At 40.1% G+C, this 18,175-nt stretch overlaps 3 protein-coding genes across 3 annotated transcripts; all 3 read left to right on the top strand.

The window, feature by feature from the left end:
- The first annotated feature begins 137 nt into the window (after positions 1–137).
- Positions 138–4,641, top strand: drc3 (dynein regulatory complex subunit 3). The gene is made up of 14 exons (XM_061026954.1): positions 138–191; positions 292–452; positions 543–659; positions 760–926; positions 1,010–1,156; positions 1,247–1,339; positions 1,434–1,681; positions 1,988–1,998; positions 2,359–2,582; positions 2,670–2,801; positions 3,111–3,181; positions 3,375–3,498; positions 3,692–3,823; positions 3,926–4,641. The coding sequence occupies exons 2-14, from the start codon at positions 293–295 to the stop codon at positions 4,013–4,015; spliced, it is 1,716 nt and encodes a 571-aa protein (XP_060882937.1). The 5' UTR covers positions 138–191; position 292; the 3' UTR covers positions 4,016–4,641.
- Positions 4,642–4,928: 287 nt separating this feature from the next.
- gid4 (GID complex subunit 4 homolog) lies at positions 4,929–9,016 on the top strand. The gene is made up of 6 exons (XM_061065457.1): positions 4,929–5,307; positions 5,832–5,891; positions 6,470–6,577; positions 7,144–7,245; positions 7,845–7,975; positions 8,083–9,016. The coding sequence occupies exons 1-6, from the start codon at positions 5,083–5,085 to the stop codon at positions 8,144–8,146; spliced, it is 690 nt and encodes a 229-aa protein (XP_060921440.1). The 5' UTR covers positions 4,929–5,082; the 3' UTR covers positions 8,147–9,016.
- Positions 9,017–13,207: 4,191 nt separating this feature from the next.
- noxo1a (NADPH oxidase organizer 1a) lies at positions 13,208–17,108 on the top strand. Its single transcript, XM_061065430.1, has 8 exons — positions 13,208–13,504; positions 13,597–13,677; positions 13,778–13,850; positions 13,938–14,121; positions 14,231–14,418; positions 14,510–14,623; positions 15,233–15,350; positions 15,471–17,108. Exons 1-8 carry the CDS (start codon positions 13,439–13,441, stop codon positions 16,219–16,221), a joined length of 1,575 nt encoding a protein of 524 aa, XP_060921413.1. The 5' UTR covers positions 13,208–13,438; the 3' UTR covers positions 16,222–17,108.
- The last annotated feature ends 1,067 nt before the right edge of the window (positions 17,109–18,175 follow it).

Genomic DNA, 18,175 nt, shown 5'->3' with positions numbered 1-18,175 from the left:
ATTTAATTAGGTCGAGCAAGTATGTTTGTATAGTAAAAGTGTTTTTAAATAGAATTATTTTTACGTCTTGAACACAGCTTACGTCAGCCTGTTGCTAGGTAACAACGTGTAAACAGAGGTAGGAGGTCAGGTACGAACGCTTTTAATGTCAGTTTCTTAGTGTTTTGTATTGGACAAACAACAGCAGCAAGGTAAATAACATAATTTATCCGGTAAACGTGTAATTCAAGGTCATAAATAACACGTTGTTCTTATTTAATTCAAGTGTGACTCTTACCTCGTTTGCTGCAGGATGGACATGCCTCATGGTGAAACTATGCCCAATTTGATGAATGAGGTGATGTTGAAGGAAGCAGTTATGGAGCAAGTCTCTGAAGATGAGGTCAAACGCATTATGAAGCAGGAGAGCATCCACTTTAAAGAAACCCTTCATCTACGTCTGGAATTCAAAAGTAAGAAAGATAATGCCATATTAGACACAATAGCCTATACCTTATGAATGGGGGGTTCCTGTACTTGAGAGATTGTTTTCCTTTCTTTAGAAATCCAAAGAATTCATTGCTTGTGGGAATTCACATCCTTGGACAGGCTTAATTTGAACAACAACCTCATTGAAAAAATTGAAGGCCTGGACCGTCTATTGAATCTGACATGGCTAAGTAAGACAAACCTCTAGATTTCTCTGTCACTTTTATGCATCATCCCAGCCACCACTACTTATGAAGTTAATTAATTAATTCACTAAATATGTCTTTTTAGATCTATCATACAACAAGTTAGAAAAAATTGAAGGTTTGGAGTCTCTGCGGAAGCTTGAAGTCCTGACTCTGTCCAACAACAGGATCTCTGTCATTGAAAACATGGACACACTTGAGAAACTCACACTATTCTGCATTGGAAACAACCTCATTGGACAGCTGGATAATGTAACATTTTCTTGTCTTAAGATGTCAGAATTGAACAGTATAGTATGTTTCTGTCACCTAATAAAAATGAATGTGTTCAAAAGGTGCTGTACCTCAGGAAATTCAAGAACCTGTTCAGCCTCAACCTGTGTGGAAATCCTGCCTCTAAGGAAGACGATTACAAACATTTTATCGCGGCCTACTTTCCAAACTTGATATTCCTCGACTTCAAATTACTCGAGCTACAGACAGTAGTCTTCTTGTTTTAATTAACTATTTATTGACGATTCTCTTTTACATCATGACTATACAAATAATATTAATCTTGTGTTCATGTGCAGAAAAATGACGCTTCTGTTAAGTACCAAAATGCCCTTGAGAAAATGAAACTCGAGGAGCTGCAGCAAGAACAAGCTGAAAATGCTGAACAGAAGGTGATTGAAACTTTACATTCTGCAATGCAGCTACTTTTCTACTGAGCTCTCAATGCATGCTTTAGAGTGACAAATTCATTTTTCTTTCCAACAGGATGACTTAGAGGGGTTCCTGAAGGGGTCTGATCTGTCTGAGAGCATGCTCAAATTTGATCCAGAGGCAAAGACACTCCGGGATGTGCCTGGAATGGCTCGAGAGATGGAAACATATCCTTTCCTCCCCTTTTCATTAAGCAGTTTACAAAACAAGATAGGGAAGAAGTGCACAGAAATAAAGGCTTGTAATCAGACAGCAATGGGGGAACAACGACACTACACATTCATACCCAAAGATCAAGCAATGTGACAATGAAGGTTGTTAGAATTTTCGATACTTTTTTGATACCACGTGTTTTAAAAATGATTCAAACTCTGTTATTTGAATGATCGAAAATATTGAAAGTATTGAAACAAAAACAAAAAAACATGTCTACCTCATAAGACAGTTATATAGAAGAGGAATGAATCCATCCAAAAACTGTAGGCAAACACCTGCACACTATGCACAAATTGCTTGCAATCTTTGATAATTGAAAACAAGGAATTACAGTCTTACCCAAAGTTTGGATGCCTAGGAAGTCTGTTTTTGTTGCTGTGGTAACGAAACAGGTATCAGCATCGTCTGATTTTTACCAGCATCATATCAAAGTTTAAAATTCTGATGTAGTGACAGCTCTTTTGACAATATGATGTGCTGTGTTTAAAATGGAAGCACAAATTATTATTAAGAAAAACAACATTAAATAAACACATATAAGACAACCTGGGACAGACAAGGAGCACAAAGGTAATAAGTTATGTTGAAAAGCAATGACTTGGATTTGGATGTATACATTTTTTAAGCCATGTAAACAGATTTCTTTCGATACATTTTAATAGTTGTTAATATAATGTAATATGTAATGACACGTGAACAGTGAAAGAGTGGTAACTTATGATTAATTACCATGTTTTTTGTTTTTGTAATGCATGATAGTGAGGTTTAATCTATGGTAAGTTATTAGTTGAATTCTTTAACCCTTCGCTTACATTTGAACACCAAATGTTAGAGCTGTTCACACAGATCATTGAATCAGGCTTGGCTGAAAATGAGCGCAGAGAGACGGAGGTGAACTGCTTTGTCAGCGCTCAGACGAAGGCGATGAAAGACTACCAGAAGAAAGTCTCGAAAAAAATGGCAGATTTTGAGGAGCAGCATCAAAAGGTCAACTTTGAGGACCACTATGTTTTAACATAGGGTTTGTCCTGGATCTTTTTTAACATAGTTGTCTCTTTGTTCACTTCTCTGTAGAGGATGGTGGAGCTGCAGCAGATTTCAGAATCAGACCTGCTAAAGGACAAGATCAGCCACTGCAGTGATGAAATCCGTCAACTCTGTCACAGCTTCATGGAAATGGAGTGGCGGCACGTCAGCCAGATGGAGGTGGATCTGCTTTTGTGCCTTTTTGCGTACACCTTCTATACCTGACCTATTCAGTTAGGGGCCTTATTCGCACATAAGCCTCACAGCATGAAAGTTTCACATGTCGGACAGGGGGATTGGGTTGGCGATCTCTGGAGGCAGGAAAGGATGTGCCAAGATTGCAGATGAGCAAAAGAGTCTGACGCTATGGTTACAGTTTTTGATGACAGAGTGATACATTTGAGGGATTGTGTTCACATTGTGTGAATGTGTGAAAACAGCTTCATTTCTTTTAGATTTGCTAACAACAAATCTTTGTGTTTGTTTCAGGATATCATCAAAATGTTGGATAAAAATCTCTCTGACATGGTCGGCAACTTCAGTGAAACTGTTCAGGGACTATATCCTTTCTCACTCTGCTTCTGAATGAGCTGTTAGGATACTTTATTCATACCTTATCGTTTGAGGAAGCAAGTTTCTCCCAAACCAAATCTGTGTTTGATTTAATCATAGCTACACACACACACACATACACACACACAAAGTCTAAGCTGCAAACGTACTGATAGTCTGATTTCCATGACAAAGTAATACATTCACTCAATGTCGAGATCTGGAGGATACATATTATGAAAAGGTGCGGCAAGTTGCTATAGCGACTCTGGAGAAAGTGGCCAAGGGTGAAGTGGAAGAGCACATGCAAGATGATGCTAAAGCTGTGAGTGTTGTCTCTTTAAGATCAAAATGGAAATCTTCACATCGTTCATGTAAACAAATTCATTATTACAGATAAAGCAGAATATTAGAGGTCTGAGTACAGAGTTAAACCTGAATAGGTCTGATGAGCTAAGGACATGGTTTATTACTTTTGTAAGTTTCCTCAGCCTTTCATACCTGTGTACCTTTTTTAGCTTTTCACAGACAGAGATGCAGTGATGGATGCACTAGAAACCGCCCACGAAAACCACCTGCTGAGGATCAACGATCGACAGACCCAGCTGCTCACACGTGTCAGTGCGTGGAAAGTGGCCGTCATTGAGGGGGTAGGTAGCTGAAATTTGAAATAAAACAAACCAAGATATATTTTTAAACAGATAACAAACTGCACTCCTTTCATATATTTTTGTCTTTACGGATTATTACAGGTTCGAGACAAAGAACTTGAGGGGAATCGAACACGTATCTCAGACTTCCACAGATATACGGACATTTTGAAGGAACAGCTGGAGGAATAACATGTAGCACCATCATTTCTACCCAAAGTTGTAAAACAATGGAAGAGGACTATTTCACAGCTGGACATCAATACATTTAAATATGCAAGAAACATTTTTTTCTATAGCCTATTTGATTCAGCCTAATAAAACAAAAAACCTTTCAAATATCAGATGGTTAGCAAAAGTGAGACAAATTGTGCATTTTTTAAGTCCCTTCAGTGTGTGGCTGTTTTAAGAAACTATGAAAAATAATTGAAAAGAACATTAAGATTAAAATAAATTTAAGCTTGGTATAGGACTATAAAATACATGTTTTTTAATGTTTCTTTATGGTATATCTCAGAAACTGAATAAAATGGGTCTTTGTGTGTCTATAATCTGTATCTGAAATAAGACTGAACATAGACTACATAAACACTGGCCAACACAGTTATACATAATTATTTCATAAAATGCTGGTTAAGGTGTAGTAGATAATTAAATACAATTCCCAGAATTGATAGAGCACCAGTCTTCCTGTCTCCACCCAATGAAATTCGGGGAATCTTCAGGTTGCATTCAAGTACTGCCAGAATGAAAGGAAAAAAGACTTTCATACCGCTAAAATTCAGGTTAATGCTCAATTACGGTCAATAAAGCCAGAGAAAATTGTTCTCACCCGACATGCTGTGTTGAGAGACTTGACGTTACATGATGCAGAAAAAAAGGCTCAATTAGCAATAACTTTGTGTTGATTAACATCTCCCAAATCATTATGAGCCTCGTTTATCATTTGTAATATACACATAGACTTATTATCTTCTAATTAATTCAAAGAAATACAGTACAACATTATATTTGTAGCGTCCACGATGTCACTATATCACGACTTCAAGCTCGTAAACACAACAAAGTCGGAATAACGACTTCCCAACTCGGGAAAGAGCGCCTGAACGCAGCATGGGACGTTGAAGGCTTGAAGCTCTTCAGTCGCAGACCCAGAGACTAGCTTCCCAAATTGATCAAAGTTGTGTGTACCGCCGACACACTGTCCCCTGTCAGTCCCTTTTCTCCCTCTGGCTGCTGTGTGCTCCGTCGTTAGGTTCATGACGGTGGCTGACGGTGACACTTTAGCGCTCATTATGCCTGTGCGAGCAGAGAGCTGCTGTACTACCGGCCTGGCCTGCTCATCCTCGGCCTCTCTTGTTCCCCCTGCCCCGATCAACACGTACCAGCCGGGGGTGGCCACTTCGCTGCTGTACAGCGGCTCAGAGTTTCGGGGTTATCAAAAGAGCAAAGGCAACTCCTACGACGTTGAGGTTGTTCTGCAGGTAATGTACTCTAAACATGCACTAGTAGTCCTGTTGATATTTTCATGTTAGTTTGTTGGTTATTTGCAAACTCAGCATAATTTTAGCCCTAGTTGCTAACTTAGCAAACGTTAGCTTGCTGAGGTGTTTATGTTATAATGTTTTTCCTCTGCTGGTTTTTATAAAATACTAACACACTGACCTAACTTTGAGCTATCCTGGTGACTGTTTCTACTCTAATGTAATGAGTTATGACACAGTTACAGATATGAACATTTTAACAGTGTACACCACCCAAACAACACGTAGGCATTTTGTGCATCTGTCTTTCTAAATGAGTGTCACTGACCGACGACCTGACATCTGACACTAACCAGAAACTGCCAACGTATTACATATTTCTGTGCTAACCACATCCTCAAACCTTTTCTGTGTGCCATATTAAAAAGAAAAAAGTAGAATCATTAATACCTCTGTGATTTCCAACTCTCTGAGCTACATAATTAAAGGTTAAGAGTGACTTAAAGTGTGTTTGTCTTGGGCAGCATGTGACTATGGAGGACTCCTATTTGTGTGGATACCTGAAGATCAAAGGGCTGACGGAGGTAAGCATTAAAACTGGGTCAGATATATTGACCTTTATTCTATTTAAGCATGAACTGATTCCTCATTTAAGCGTGTTGGAACTGGTTTTCACTTGGTTGATGAAGGCTTAATTGTGTCACATTAGATAAGATGAATGATGGGCTTTGGCTTTAACCTCTTATTTCACGTCTAAGACTGGAAATCCTTAGCATAAAGTGTGTCAACCGTATACCCATTACATTATGCAACACATGGAAGGGAGCAGCTCAGAAATATACTGAAGTGAATTTTGGAGGCGGCAGAGTGGTGTGAAAGATGAGTAGATGTTGTGTATGCGGCTTTCTAGATACAACCACGTTTCTGTGTGAGAAATATAGGTCAAATATTTGCTCTTATTGCTGTCATACGGACAGTTATTGCATCACAAATATTCATCAAGGCCAGTAAAACAGCATCCAAAACGATGATGATTCTTCCTCCTTTTTGTTATTTGCCACAACTAGTGGACGAATCCCTTTTGGGTACATCCAGATATCAGGATATGTCTACTGTTCTTGTATCAATGTTTTCTTTCCTGTCTCATTTCTCTTCGTGACAGGAGTATCCCACCCTCACAACATTTTTTGCCGGGGAAATAATCAGCCGGAAAAGGCCTTTTTTAACCAGGAAATGGGACGCAGACGAAGATGTGGACAGGAAACACTGGGTATGTCCCATTTGACTATTATCAATGTATTGTTATTATTATTATGAAGAATGGACTGTTTGTGACTAGTTCTTTGAATAAATATTAAAGGAAAAGTTGGATACTTAGAGAAACCGCGGTTGAGGTTTAAGTTAAAAAAGAGAAAACTAGTGTGCACACATCCAAGCAAAATGCATACTGTACAGGTGCAGGACAAACAAATGTATTAACTGCAGCAAAAGGAGAAGGTCTGAGGGAGATGTTTTAGATTGAAACGTTGCCCTTTTTAAAATAAGTTTGCTCATCGGGAGCTGAACACTGTGCAGCCATTTTTTGTGCCTTTTTGCTGCAATGAAACCCTGAGTGTCTGCATGTGTCTTACCTTTAGATGAATAATTGATTGATAAAAGCTGTAGCAGCTCCTATCGCTGGGTTTTAGGGCAACTTTTAGAATGAATAATAAACCAAAGAGGCATGTTTTACTGTAAGGCTTCCAATTTATGAAACTTGCTGTCTATTTTTCTTTCCTGTCATGATCTTATCAGCGTCTGTTCTCTAAACCTCTTTTTACTGATCTCTCTCGACAGGGCAAGTTCAAGCCTTTTTACAAATATGCCAAAAGCTTTAACTCCGATGACTTTGACTATGAAGCACTGGACAGCAGTGATTTCGTCTTCATGAGGTGGAAGGTTAGTACGGACTACTTTACATGTAATAATGGCTTCTGATGAAACTGTGCGAAACAAATATAATGTCTTTAATTAGGCCTCACCTGTCAGTCTCAGTTGCCCATTATGTGTTTCACTGTGAGACAAGACATTTAGGGATCGAGACCGAGTCAAGACCACGACTATAAATATCGGTGAGGAATCATCATCTTGTGTGCAGGCGGCTTGTCACTCACTAAGGCTGTAACACCGGGAAGGTTGAAGCCATAACCGTGGGATAAAAATCAAACCAGAAATGAATTGAAGTTTTATGTTCTTATAGAAAGGAGCGATTTCCTTATCAAAGTAATGACTTGGAAAAATAGCCGATCAGTGGTGGTCTTGACCGGTCTTGATTTAAATTCTGGAGTCCGTCCCAGTGAGCGAGACGAGACGAGACTGAGACATTCAAAAAGTGGTCTCGAGACCAAGACCGATTTTGTGTACTACAACACTAGTGCAGACTGTAGTTCTCTTTATTACACCAGAACTAAGTCATGTTCATTATCTGAACATTTCATACAGCACCTTCAGGCTCTAACTGTTTCTCTTTGTTGTTGTTTTTCCCCCGGCATCTTCAGGAACAGTTTCTAGTTCCAGACCACACCATCAAAGACATCAGCGGTGCCTCTTTTGCTGGCTTCTATTATATTTGCTTCCAGAAGTCCACAGCAACTATCGAGGGCTACTATTACCATCGGAGTTCAGAATGGTAACTAAAAAACATGACAAACTGCATTCTTTCAGTCTGTTTTTTTTCTTCTAACCCTAACCCTTTCATACCAATGGGACTCAATTCTTCTTCATCTCCATCCGCAGGTACCAGTCTCTAAACCTAAACCACGTCCGGGAGCACAGTATGCCTATTTATGAGTTCCGGTGACAAACATACACAAGAAAACGAGTAGAAGAAGGTCCTTACTGCTCTGTGGTTAAATGGGATGGGAACAACAGAGAGCCCTTTTATTGCCAAGATTGGAGCTGATCCTGATTCCTCGCTGCAGGAGACTCAACCTGTGATCAGCCGCTCTTCTGAAGGACTGAAAGAAAGAAGGCACAGAGAGAGGGAAGAGCTGATAGAAGATGCAGATCAATGACTGACAGTTTTACTGCGACTGTAAGACTGCTGTTTTCCTCGAAATTTCATTTTTTTATTTCATTTTTGACCCTTGCTTTTGACCTTTTTTTTTTATTTCAATTGCGTGCAACCAGATTGCTTTGTTCTCAGCTGTTGGAAAAGTTTTTCCTTCAGCAGAGACACTAAATATGATCGCCTCTAAAGATAAGAGTTGCAAAAGAAAAGGCTTTCAAGTTGAGAGAAGAGTTTTGTTCTGTAAAGATTCATTTTTGTCTTTTTTTAAATAATGTATATGATCCTTGTAATCTCACTTTAATGCCCCGTCGTGACTCCTGCAGAGTGAGATGGTGGAGGGATTGCCAAAACGTTGCAGAGGAAGTGACGAGGATCTACTTTTTATGCAAGGTCTGAAAGATTGTAGGTTGTGGTTTTGGTCGCTCAGGGATGGTAGATCTAAAAAACCAGCTGCTGATTGTGGGATTTAGAGTTAGGATAACAGCGATGAACATGTTATTGATAACCAAGAGCTGCTGCTTTTTTCACATTGGATGTTTCTATGCAAGCCAAAGGTCTCTAATAGGTAGGAAATCTAACTCCACTTTGCTTCTTTTATTTCAGATTATTTGTCTTCCAATATCTTTTTTTTTTTTTAAATCAAGAATGATCTTGAGAAGGTCTACATGCTTGAATGAGTACATGCAGATTCATGGGAAGACACAAGCACATTGATTCAGTTTTTCCAGCCAGTATTTTGAAGCTCGGATATGTGACAGGACATTCATTCACATCAACATTTCTCAGTCTGTCAAAACGTGGAGCTGAAGAATAGAACCTTCATGGTTAATGTGGCTTTGACACTACAGTCTGCGGATGTAAACAAACTCCTTTTTCATCTGTAGAGGCTGATATTGCTCAATGAGTCAGTTTGACTGCATGTAGTTGGAAAAAACATCAAAAGCTTCACCTTAAATGCGTATTATCTGCTAAGTAAGCGCTACTCTTCTGTCCTTAAGTGGAAAAAAAGTTGTGAAAAAAAGCACCTCGTGTGGCTAATGGAGACGAGTCTGAAGTATGAAAGAGTGATGAAAAGAATGAAAACCTCCTTCGATGCTTTAGAAGAAAAAAACCTTCTGCCTTACACTTTTAAATGTTTATAAAAACGGTTTTAAAGAAAGTTATGTTAGTGATGTTTTATTTCAGAGAGAATAAGAAAGTACGTTTCTGTGTTTGAGAGGATTTGTGTGAAAAACAGAAGGTGAACTTCTGTCTGTGGAAACGGGTGATATAAGAGTTGTTTTGTTTTTCTGGAGAGTGCATGTACTCCGCCTGCCTGCCTGCCTCGTTGTTGCTCGTAGACTCTCAGCCGACTCGCTCGCCTGCAGCATGACTAAGTGGATTTGATGAGCTGTGGGGGATTACTGACGGCAGTAAGATTTTTTTATTTCAGTGCGAGTTCAGTGTGGATGAAGTCCGAAGACTTCCAATAACTTCCTTTTCTTTCTTTTTTATCACTCGTATATCAGAAAAATGTGCAATGTAAGAAACAGAAGTTTATGTGAGAGTGTCGTTAAAGAAGAAGACGGACGAGAAATCTGCTTTGATTGCATTTTGAGAGAAAGAATAAAGAGTGCGATATTTTTACACAGTTGTGTTTACTGTTTGATTTGAGTCAATTTGTCAGTTCATTGAGCAGAGACAGGAGAGGAGAGAGAGGTATTAAAATACATGCAACTTAGTCCCAGCTGTTCTGTGCTCCCTTCAGGGCCCATTCGTAAAAAGAGAATCAGTGTTCTTCTGATTTGAAAAAGTCGATATTTCTGTTAAAACTCAGGTTAAAAACACGACTGAAGATATTGTGTGTTTTTTACAATCTTTGGTTCTTTATGATACTATGGATCATTAAAATAAAGAAGATTGTATCGTCTTGAAACACGTGGTATCAAAAAGTATCAAAGTTTGAACAACCTTATTGGATTTAATGGCACAGACAAACCTTTAAAAATGGACTTAATCCAGATGACCCAGTTCACTAACTTCACTATCAAACATCTGATCCACAACAAATACATATAAACAAATAAACAGCTGTAAAACTCTGAGTCACTGACCCAGGACGCAGAAAATAAAAATGGGACCTGACTCTAATAACCATAATAAAACATAGACGTGCATGGGTCAGGTGTTTTCGACCAGTAGATCCATGAACACCTCAACTGCTCAACAAGAGATGCACATATTATAAACAAGTTTGACTGTATCTCTGTAATTCATAGAAAGTGAGAAGACAAAGTAAGAATGAAATATTCACTGATGGATACAAACACTACATTGAATTAGCCGAACACCTCACGGTTTAGAAATTCAACTGCAAAGCAAAACAAATAAAGTGTATATTACAGGCTTAACATTTTGTTAAGAACATTTTTTTCCTAAATCCAATCTGAGTGAATCTCTTCATAATCAAGTTTAATTTTCAACAAAATTCCTGAAGGATTGAGCCAGAGCCAGAAAATAAATGGAGTGAATCTATTCCAGATGATACGAATTAAGTGCTGCACATTTTTAGCTGCCTCCACAGAAGCATCAGTTCATAATATCTATAAATAACTAGTTTGGAGGCCTTTCTGATTTTGATAAGATTTTATCATTCATGCTATCTAAAATCTGACCTGAGTGTTTTTAAATGACTGGTCCCAGACTGCTGGGTTGGTAAAAGTTTAATATTCTATTCACTATCCATGCAGGAGTTCATACCACAGATATAACAGCAGCCAGCACTAGATGTCAGCATCGCATCAAGAACAGCTTCACTCTTTCAGACTCACCACAGGGAGTCCAAATCAATCTCAAAGGTGTTTCTAACTCACACCATTAAACAGAGTACTGCTGCTTGTTCTTGTTGTATTTGACATTGTGTGGCAGCTCATTGATAAATCAGCAAACGATCGGTCTGAAAATATGACTTTTTGTCGCTGCAAGAGCCCTCTAACCTGGCAACCACCTATAGATAACTCAAATGTTCTGTTCTGTAATGTGAAAAGAAATGCTCTCATTGTAAAATGTTGAGGTGACTGGTTTAGCTCAGTCTGTGGAGCAGACGTCTCATATACAGAGACTATCAACCGTGATGCATTAGTCGTAAGCCCTCTACACTTCGATGCATTTCCCCACCCCTCAATCCCCAACATGTCCTGTCTATATTCTTCAGATGTCCTCTCAATAAAAAAAGCTCACATACGCCCAAAAAAATCTAAATTGTTGAGGTGACTCCTATAGTTTGACTAGTGCCGTGGTAGAATTAACTCAGTGAATCAAATCTTTTGTTTTCAGGAGTTCATTTGCAGCAGGTGAATGATTGACCCTATATTCCTGAGAACATAACAATAAAACACACGTAAATGTGTGACCACGGCTCTTTGGTGTACGTGCTGCAGCTAACATAACAGGAGGAACCTTGACTCCTTAAAAAACACACAAAAGGAAATAAATGTGATAAACGATAAGAGCGACTTCTTCCTCGTCCAACTCTAACAATGCTTGCTTCTTTTCTAAGACAGCAGGTTTGGTAACTTAGAATAAAACCTCATATTACTTCATATTCATCATCAGGACAGTTTAGAGGGAGACAAAGGAGATGTGCATTTCAGCTTACACAGAAAGACTCTTCAACTCTTTGAGTGATTAAATTTGTAAAGTTATTTAGCAGCAATGAGTGAGTCCTGTGAACTGAATTATTGGAATAATAGACATTAAAATGTATCTGAGATTATTACATTATTATTTATTTTAAAAAAACATGTCATATCTTCCAATGCTTCACTGCAACATTATTTGAAACCCTCAATGAATCTCACACTTACCTGATTCTAATCTGGTATTAATCCAAAATGAGTTTAGTATCTTTTGCTATTTTAGAACGAAACTTAATAAAATAGTTTGACTTCTTGAACTTTTCAGCTGATGAGGACGATGTTTGGGAAGAGTATGAACTCCATTGACAAGACAAATTTCCCCAAAGGGTACAATTAAGTTTATTGTAACCAAGGTTTCAAAACTACTGTATTGTTTCATATCATATCCTTTGGCATTGTATCGTATTGTATAGTTACATATCTTATTATTTTTCGCTACCTACCAAAATTACTTTCAATTATATTTTACAAAACCAAAAAAAAATCTAATTCTAAGCATTTGCACTAAAACTATGAATGAAAGCTGACGTGCTCACTGTGTGTCAGGTATTGTTGGGTAATAAAGGTGCACTGTAGTAGGGACAAATTACTGGTGTGGGAGAGGTTAAGGTGGAAAGGTAAGAAAAAGAGTGGATATACATTTGCATTCATTGATGCAGCTCATCCCAAAATGTTTAAGAGATTTGTGTACGTGTGAAAACACCTGAATACGTCTACAAGAACTTTATCAATGCAGGGGACTTGAGAATTAAGGAGGAAATAGAGTTTTTTTACAGGGACTTTGGGAGCTGAGTTGTCACAACATTCAGAAATATAAAGGAAATGCAAGTGGACTAATTCTTGAAATCCTCCGGGGTCTGTAGACAACAATGTTTGAGGAACCTTTTAGTCTCTAGAGAAATAAAGTTCCAGGGACTAAAAGTTCTGGGTACTGCAGTTTCTGTGTAGACTCACTGTTGGAGGGTTTTATAAACGCTGCTGTTCTGCTCTAAATAAAAAACACATTCCCTGCAGGTAAAACATTCACTGCAGGTGCGTCAGAATAAAACTGATGGAAGAGGAATGCTTTCTGATTAGGAAATGGGAACACAGCCGTCACATATTTCGTTGAACCTGTTCCTTCTCCCTCACATCCTAATTAAGAAAACATACCTGAGCTCTTTGTGGCTTTAGGTCGCAAAGAGCTGTGTTGGTGCAACGCTGTACTTTCCTGCTGTAAGTGACGAGCATAGTTTCCACCTGGGCTTTTCTGTACGTGACTCACGCGGGGCCACACCCTGCACCCTGCGCTGCACGGACACATTTAAAAGCACCTGTTGGGCTTCTCTGTTGCAGTCGCAAATCAAACCGAGTTTGAGAGCTCATACCTGGACTATTCGACACACTTTGACTCTGTCGCTTCACCATGGAGGAGCAGCGGTATCCCATCAGTGTCCGTCTTATTGGACTGATGCTCAAGGAGAAGAACAAAGTGAGTACAGAGATTATTTATTCACGTGCAAAAAAAATGTGAAATATGTGCACATCTGCCATGTGTTTAATTTGAAATTGTCCTCCCCCCAGATGTACATGACCTCTGTGCTTTGGTCGGACCAGAATGATATTGTTGTATACAGAACTTTGGCGGATTTCGTGAACATGCATGTAAGTATGAATTATTGCATTTCTGTCTTCGCCTTTTTTTTTTGTTGCGCATGGATTGTTGAGTATTCAAAAAAACGCTTCTCATTCTTTTCTATTGCAGAAACAACTGAAGAAAGCTTTCCCACCTGCTAGTAAACTCAAAAAATCCAACAGAGTCATCCCTAAATTTCACGGTAAGAGTGCGTAATTTATGGTCAATGTAAAGCAGAGTGCGCAGCTGCAGGTTGGCGAGATTGTGACCGAGTGGTGTTTTCTTTCAGCCAAAAAGAAGAAGCGCAGCGGCAATAAGAAGAGCGCCACCAGGTCACTGACGCGGCTCAAGTCTTTGCAGAAATACTGTAATGAACTTCTGCGCTGCGACCCGAGAGTCTCTCAGTCTGCAGACCTCATCCAGTTCTTCCACCCCAAAGAGCAGGACCTGAAGCCGGAGTTCTCCAAGAACAGGTAGGCTACACTATTAACATACGCTACTGGGGCTCTATAATAAATGAATGTGTTCTTTTTCTAGAGTGCATTTCCCTCAGAGTTAACCTGCAGTTCTCCTCTTCCTCAGCATCATGATCATGCCTTCAGAGGATGAAGTCGAGGCCAATGCAGGCCAGGCCGGCGGCAACGTGACCCAGCCGTTTGTCACGGAGACGTACAGATGTGTGGCGACGTACGAGACCAAGGACACCAAGAACAAACCTTTCAACGTGGCAGTGGATGAAAAAGTAGACGTGCTCATCAGAGACAAAGCAGGTGAGCGCACATGGTTCTGATCGGGGTTGAAACAGGTCTCCTGCTGCAGCCAAATGCACTGTTAGATGTTTAATGTACGTTTGTGGAACAGGGTGGTGGCTGGTGGAGAAGGAAGACAAGCGCATGGCCTGGTTCCCTGCACCCTACCTGGAGAAGCTGGCAGATGAATTTGATGAAGATGAAATAGATGGGACTGATGACAGAGGTACATATATGAATACAAATTGGCTTATTTGGACTGATATTTTTATTTTATCAACCCTTACCGGTAATACTTTTACTGCAGGAATGAAGGTCAATAGACATTATATAATCAGGCCTGAGGAAAATCTGCAATGTGCAATTATATTGTTCACTATCACAATGACTATATGATGTGCAACAATGAACATGTGTTAAATAAAAATTGATGGGTGCCCTGTGCACAGCCGTGCAACTCATCCTGGGTGCAGCCAGAGCAGGAACAACACAATATTCAAGATCAGATTAATTCAGCGCACTTCAGGAATGTTCAGATCGACTTTGAGTTTAATGCATTATAAAACATTGTTTGCTCCAATGTGGTCATCATGCTAGCTAACAAAGGCATGTTAAACTTGCTGCAATAAGTCTGAGGATAGCTTACGGCTAGTTTAGTTTTTATCTGATTGAATAAATAGTGTAAATGCATGGCCAAGGTTTCCATCTCCATCAAACTTTTGCATTCTAAGTGACAATGCATGGCTCTCTTTCAATAAATATTTCATGAGGTGATAAGTGCACATCTTCATGCAGCCACACAGTAAACATATTAAAGTTGTTTCTTTCCCTGCAGGGTTGCTTTACTGTGCAGCCAAGAGCTACAAGGCCACCAAAGACGATGAGATAAGCGTAGCCATCGGTGCTGTGGTGGAGGTCCTGCAGAAGTCTGACAACGGCTGGTGGCTCATCAGGTATTCAACATCGCCGAGTCAGGACAAACAAAAGCCGTGTTTGTGTTCATGTCGACTTCCTGAAGGACTGAAATCCAGATTTTCAACCCCACATTCTTTGTCTTTGTCTCCTTTTCACAGACACAATGGTAAAGCAGGTTACATCCCCACCATGTACCTGCAGCCGTACAACTACCCTCACATCCGCTTGACACCACACCAAGATTTCCGCCCCTCCTCCCCGCTCCAAGTCCCGAGCTTAGAGCAGCAGTCGCATCAGTTCAGCAACTCGCAAGGAAACCTGCTGCTGCTTTCGCCCGTCAGGTCCTCTCCGAACCTAAACGAAAGGCAGAGGTCGCGCTCTCTCAACATCCTGTCTGACAACCTTCCTCCTCCGCCTGCCCGGCTCACCACCCCAAGCCCCCCGTCCGCTGCGAGGGTAGCCATCACACCTACATTCACCAAGAGTCCCTCTCCTCCTGCAATCATGGTCGAGATGGATGGAGACGACGCGGAAAGCGGCAGAAGCTGGAGAGACAAAAGCGCGGGAAGCTTTTCCAGCGACAGCTCCGACTTCAGCTTCGACGATGACCTCAGCTCCTCCTCTGCCAGCTCCACCATGACCCTGAGCCCGACCGCCAACGACGACCAGCTGCATCTGAGTCGCACGCCGCCCCCTCCGACGAGAAACCGCCTGAGCCCGACGAGCGGCCAGGAGGGGAGGCTAATGCCCAGCATCTCCGATCCGAACCTCTACAAGGGCCCAACGACGCCTAAGGTGCCACCCAGACCGCGGGCCCAGGAGATCCTCACACGATGCACCACTATCACCCGCAAGAACGCAGCTAGAGGCGGCGCTTCACCCACACCACCTGAGATTCTGGGTCGATGAAGTTTCTCCTGAAGCCAACGTTTGCTTTACTTTAAAAAAAAAAAGGACCAAAGCATGAAGTAATAACCTGCTAGTGAGGTCACAGTAGATGGTTCCTGCTTGTTTTAAGTCTTTGCTGGTTGCAAAGTGCTTGCTAATTGGTGGATTCATGTTGGTACTCTGTAAATACTACAACAGATATTGCAGTCTAGATCTGCTCCTGTGTTACATGTCCTGAGATTTAAAATAATGTATGACTTGAGGCTGTGTCGTGTAGAGACTGTTTGATGATCAACAGAGGGACAGTTAGAGGGACTGTGATGAGAGCTAGCTACAGGATATGTTTGTCAATCAGAAGGTGTAAAATTATGCTTTCAAATTTTTTAACTAGTTGTTTTTAATGTTGTGTTGATACAATTTTTGTTGGCATCGTCTTTGAAGAGAGACGGCGAACAAGCATGCAGAAAATGTCAAATGTACAAAGTTTTTGTTTCCAAAAAAATCAGCAAAATACGTATAAGGTGATTCATCAGAAACACTAAAAGCACCTCTTAACTACTATCTGTTTTGAAGAATGATTTATTTTCCATACTGGAAACCCTGTGTTGTGCCTTATATGCATTTTGTCTGCTGTGTGAAACAGAGACAGAATATTTTTTTCTTTTTTGACCTTGACAAAAGTAAATGTTTGTCTGGCTGTTTGTGTGTGTGTGTGTCTATTTCCTGCTATAGAGTTTCAGTTTAATCAACCTAAAGAATGGGAAGCTTGTTAAGAGTTGAATACTGTCGGTTAAAAAAAAAAAAAAAAGGATTTGCACTCCAGTATCTGACTCTGTAAATTTTGTCTGTATTTGTATGCACTCTATGTAAAGAGCTTAAAACTAATAAAAGCACATTTCAGGATCAAATTCAGACTCAGTGGTTGTTTTTTCATTCTATTTCATTCCTCGCCTTACATTAAACACATTTATTTAGAAATTGAGGACAGTATTGAGTTCTTATGACTTTTAAAACCCTGTTATGAGGCAAGCTTCAACAAGGCTGGATCCTACATCTCCCATAATGCAACAAATAGCTAATTTCATTCATCCCTGTTTGGTAAATGAGAAGGTCTTTTAAACTCTGTGTTTCCAGTTTGTAACAGTATTTAGTTTGGATGTTAATCAAAGTCCATATTATTCAAGTGTCAGAAACTCCAATACAGGACTCTGAACTTATGAACTGCAAACGGAATCGGGAACATACTTGTCACATGTCATCTTACAATTACTTGTTTTGTCCAGCCAGCAGCAGCTGCAAAGTCTCTGAAGTGAGAGAGCTAGCCTTGGAAATGTTTGCTGAACAAAACTAACTTGATTATATTTAATTATGCTGCTGATTAAATAAGCAACATGTAAGATAATTAAATGATAAAGTGACCTTACTACATCATCAGTCATTAAGGAAACATGCTGTGTTGAAGTGCTGGCTTCTCTGACAACAATGCAGCAGCCAGTATGTCCTCCTCCTAAGATTAGATTCTGGTCCTGAGTGGTCTGGATTTGTTTGGACCAGAAAAGGTAGGCGGTTTTAAGGCCGTTTTGGACGCCCCCCGGTTTGTCAGATATGAGAGCAGTTATCAGGTCAAACCAACAGGTGTTGCAGAGATGGAAGCGGGCAAGCGAACCGGTTCAGATATAAATGATTCTTCCCGACCTAATAAGCCTCTGCATTTTTTGGAAGTGATTGAACAACCCTCATCGCTTTTGTTTTTTTTATTCTGAAGTTCTAATTTTAATTGGTCAGACAGATAAATTACTTCTACATGATGAGTCAAGCTCAAACCCACAGGGACTTCAGCCGTCTCCACTGAGCAGTTCAATCTTTGAAAGCATTCACTCAGCACATGTATGATGGATTCAACATGTAAGACTGCAACGAGTACTGCCGAGGTGCCTTTGAGCCAGTCCCTGTGTGACCCCCACACTCTGACATC

This window comes from Labrus mixtus, chromosome 20, assembly GCF_963584025.1.
Source record: "Labrus mixtus chromosome 20, fLabMix1.1, whole genome shotgun sequence".
NCBI classification, from domain to species: Eukaryota; Metazoa; Chordata; class Actinopteri; order Labriformes; family Labridae; genus Labrus; species Labrus mixtus.
Note: the sequence above shows the minus strand (reverse complement) of the source record. Positions and strands in the feature narration are given on the sequence as shown.

What these genes read in the sequence shown, in the direction of transcription:
- drc3 (XM_061026954.1), top strand. Translation starts at nt 293, where the DNA reads ATGGACATGCCTCATGGTGAAACTATGCCCAATTTGATGAATGAGGTG. An exon ending in ATTGAATCTGACATGGCTAA is followed by an intron (nt 660 to 759) that starts GTAAGACAAACC and finishes ATGTCTTTTTAG; the next exon opens with ATCTATCATACAACAAGTTA. An exon ending in GGCACGTCAGCCAGATGGAG is followed by an intron (nt 2,802 to 3,110) that starts GTGGATCTGCTT and finishes TGTTTGTTTCAG; the next exon opens with GATATCATCAAAATGTTGGA.
- noxo1a (XM_061065430.1), top strand. Translation starts at nt 13,439, where the DNA reads ATGGAGGAGCAGCGGTATCCCATCAGTGTCCGTCTTATTGGACTGATG. An exon ending in CGGATTTCGTGAACATGCAT is followed by an intron (nt 13,678 to 13,777) that starts GTAAGTATGAAT and finishes TTTCTATTGCAG; the next exon opens with AAACAACTGAAGAAAGCTTT. An exon ending in GCTCATCAGAGACAAAGCAG is followed by an intron (nt 14,419 to 14,509) that starts GTGAGCGCACAT and finishes TTTGTGGAACAG; the next exon opens with GGTGGTGGCTGGTGGAGAAG.
- gid4 (XM_061065457.1), top strand. Translation starts at nt 5,083, where the DNA reads ATGACGGTGGCTGACGGTGACACTTTAGCGCTCATTATGCCTGTGCGA. An exon ending in ATGTGGACAGGAAACACTGG is followed by an intron (nt 6,578 to 7,143) that starts GTATGTCCCATT and finishes CTCTCTCGACAG; the next exon opens with GGCAAGTTCAAGCCTTTTTA. An exon ending in TACCATCGGAGTTCAGAATG is followed by an intron (nt 7,976 to 8,082) that starts GTAACTAAAAAA and finishes CTCCATCCGCAG; the next exon opens with GTACCAGTCTCTAAACCTAA.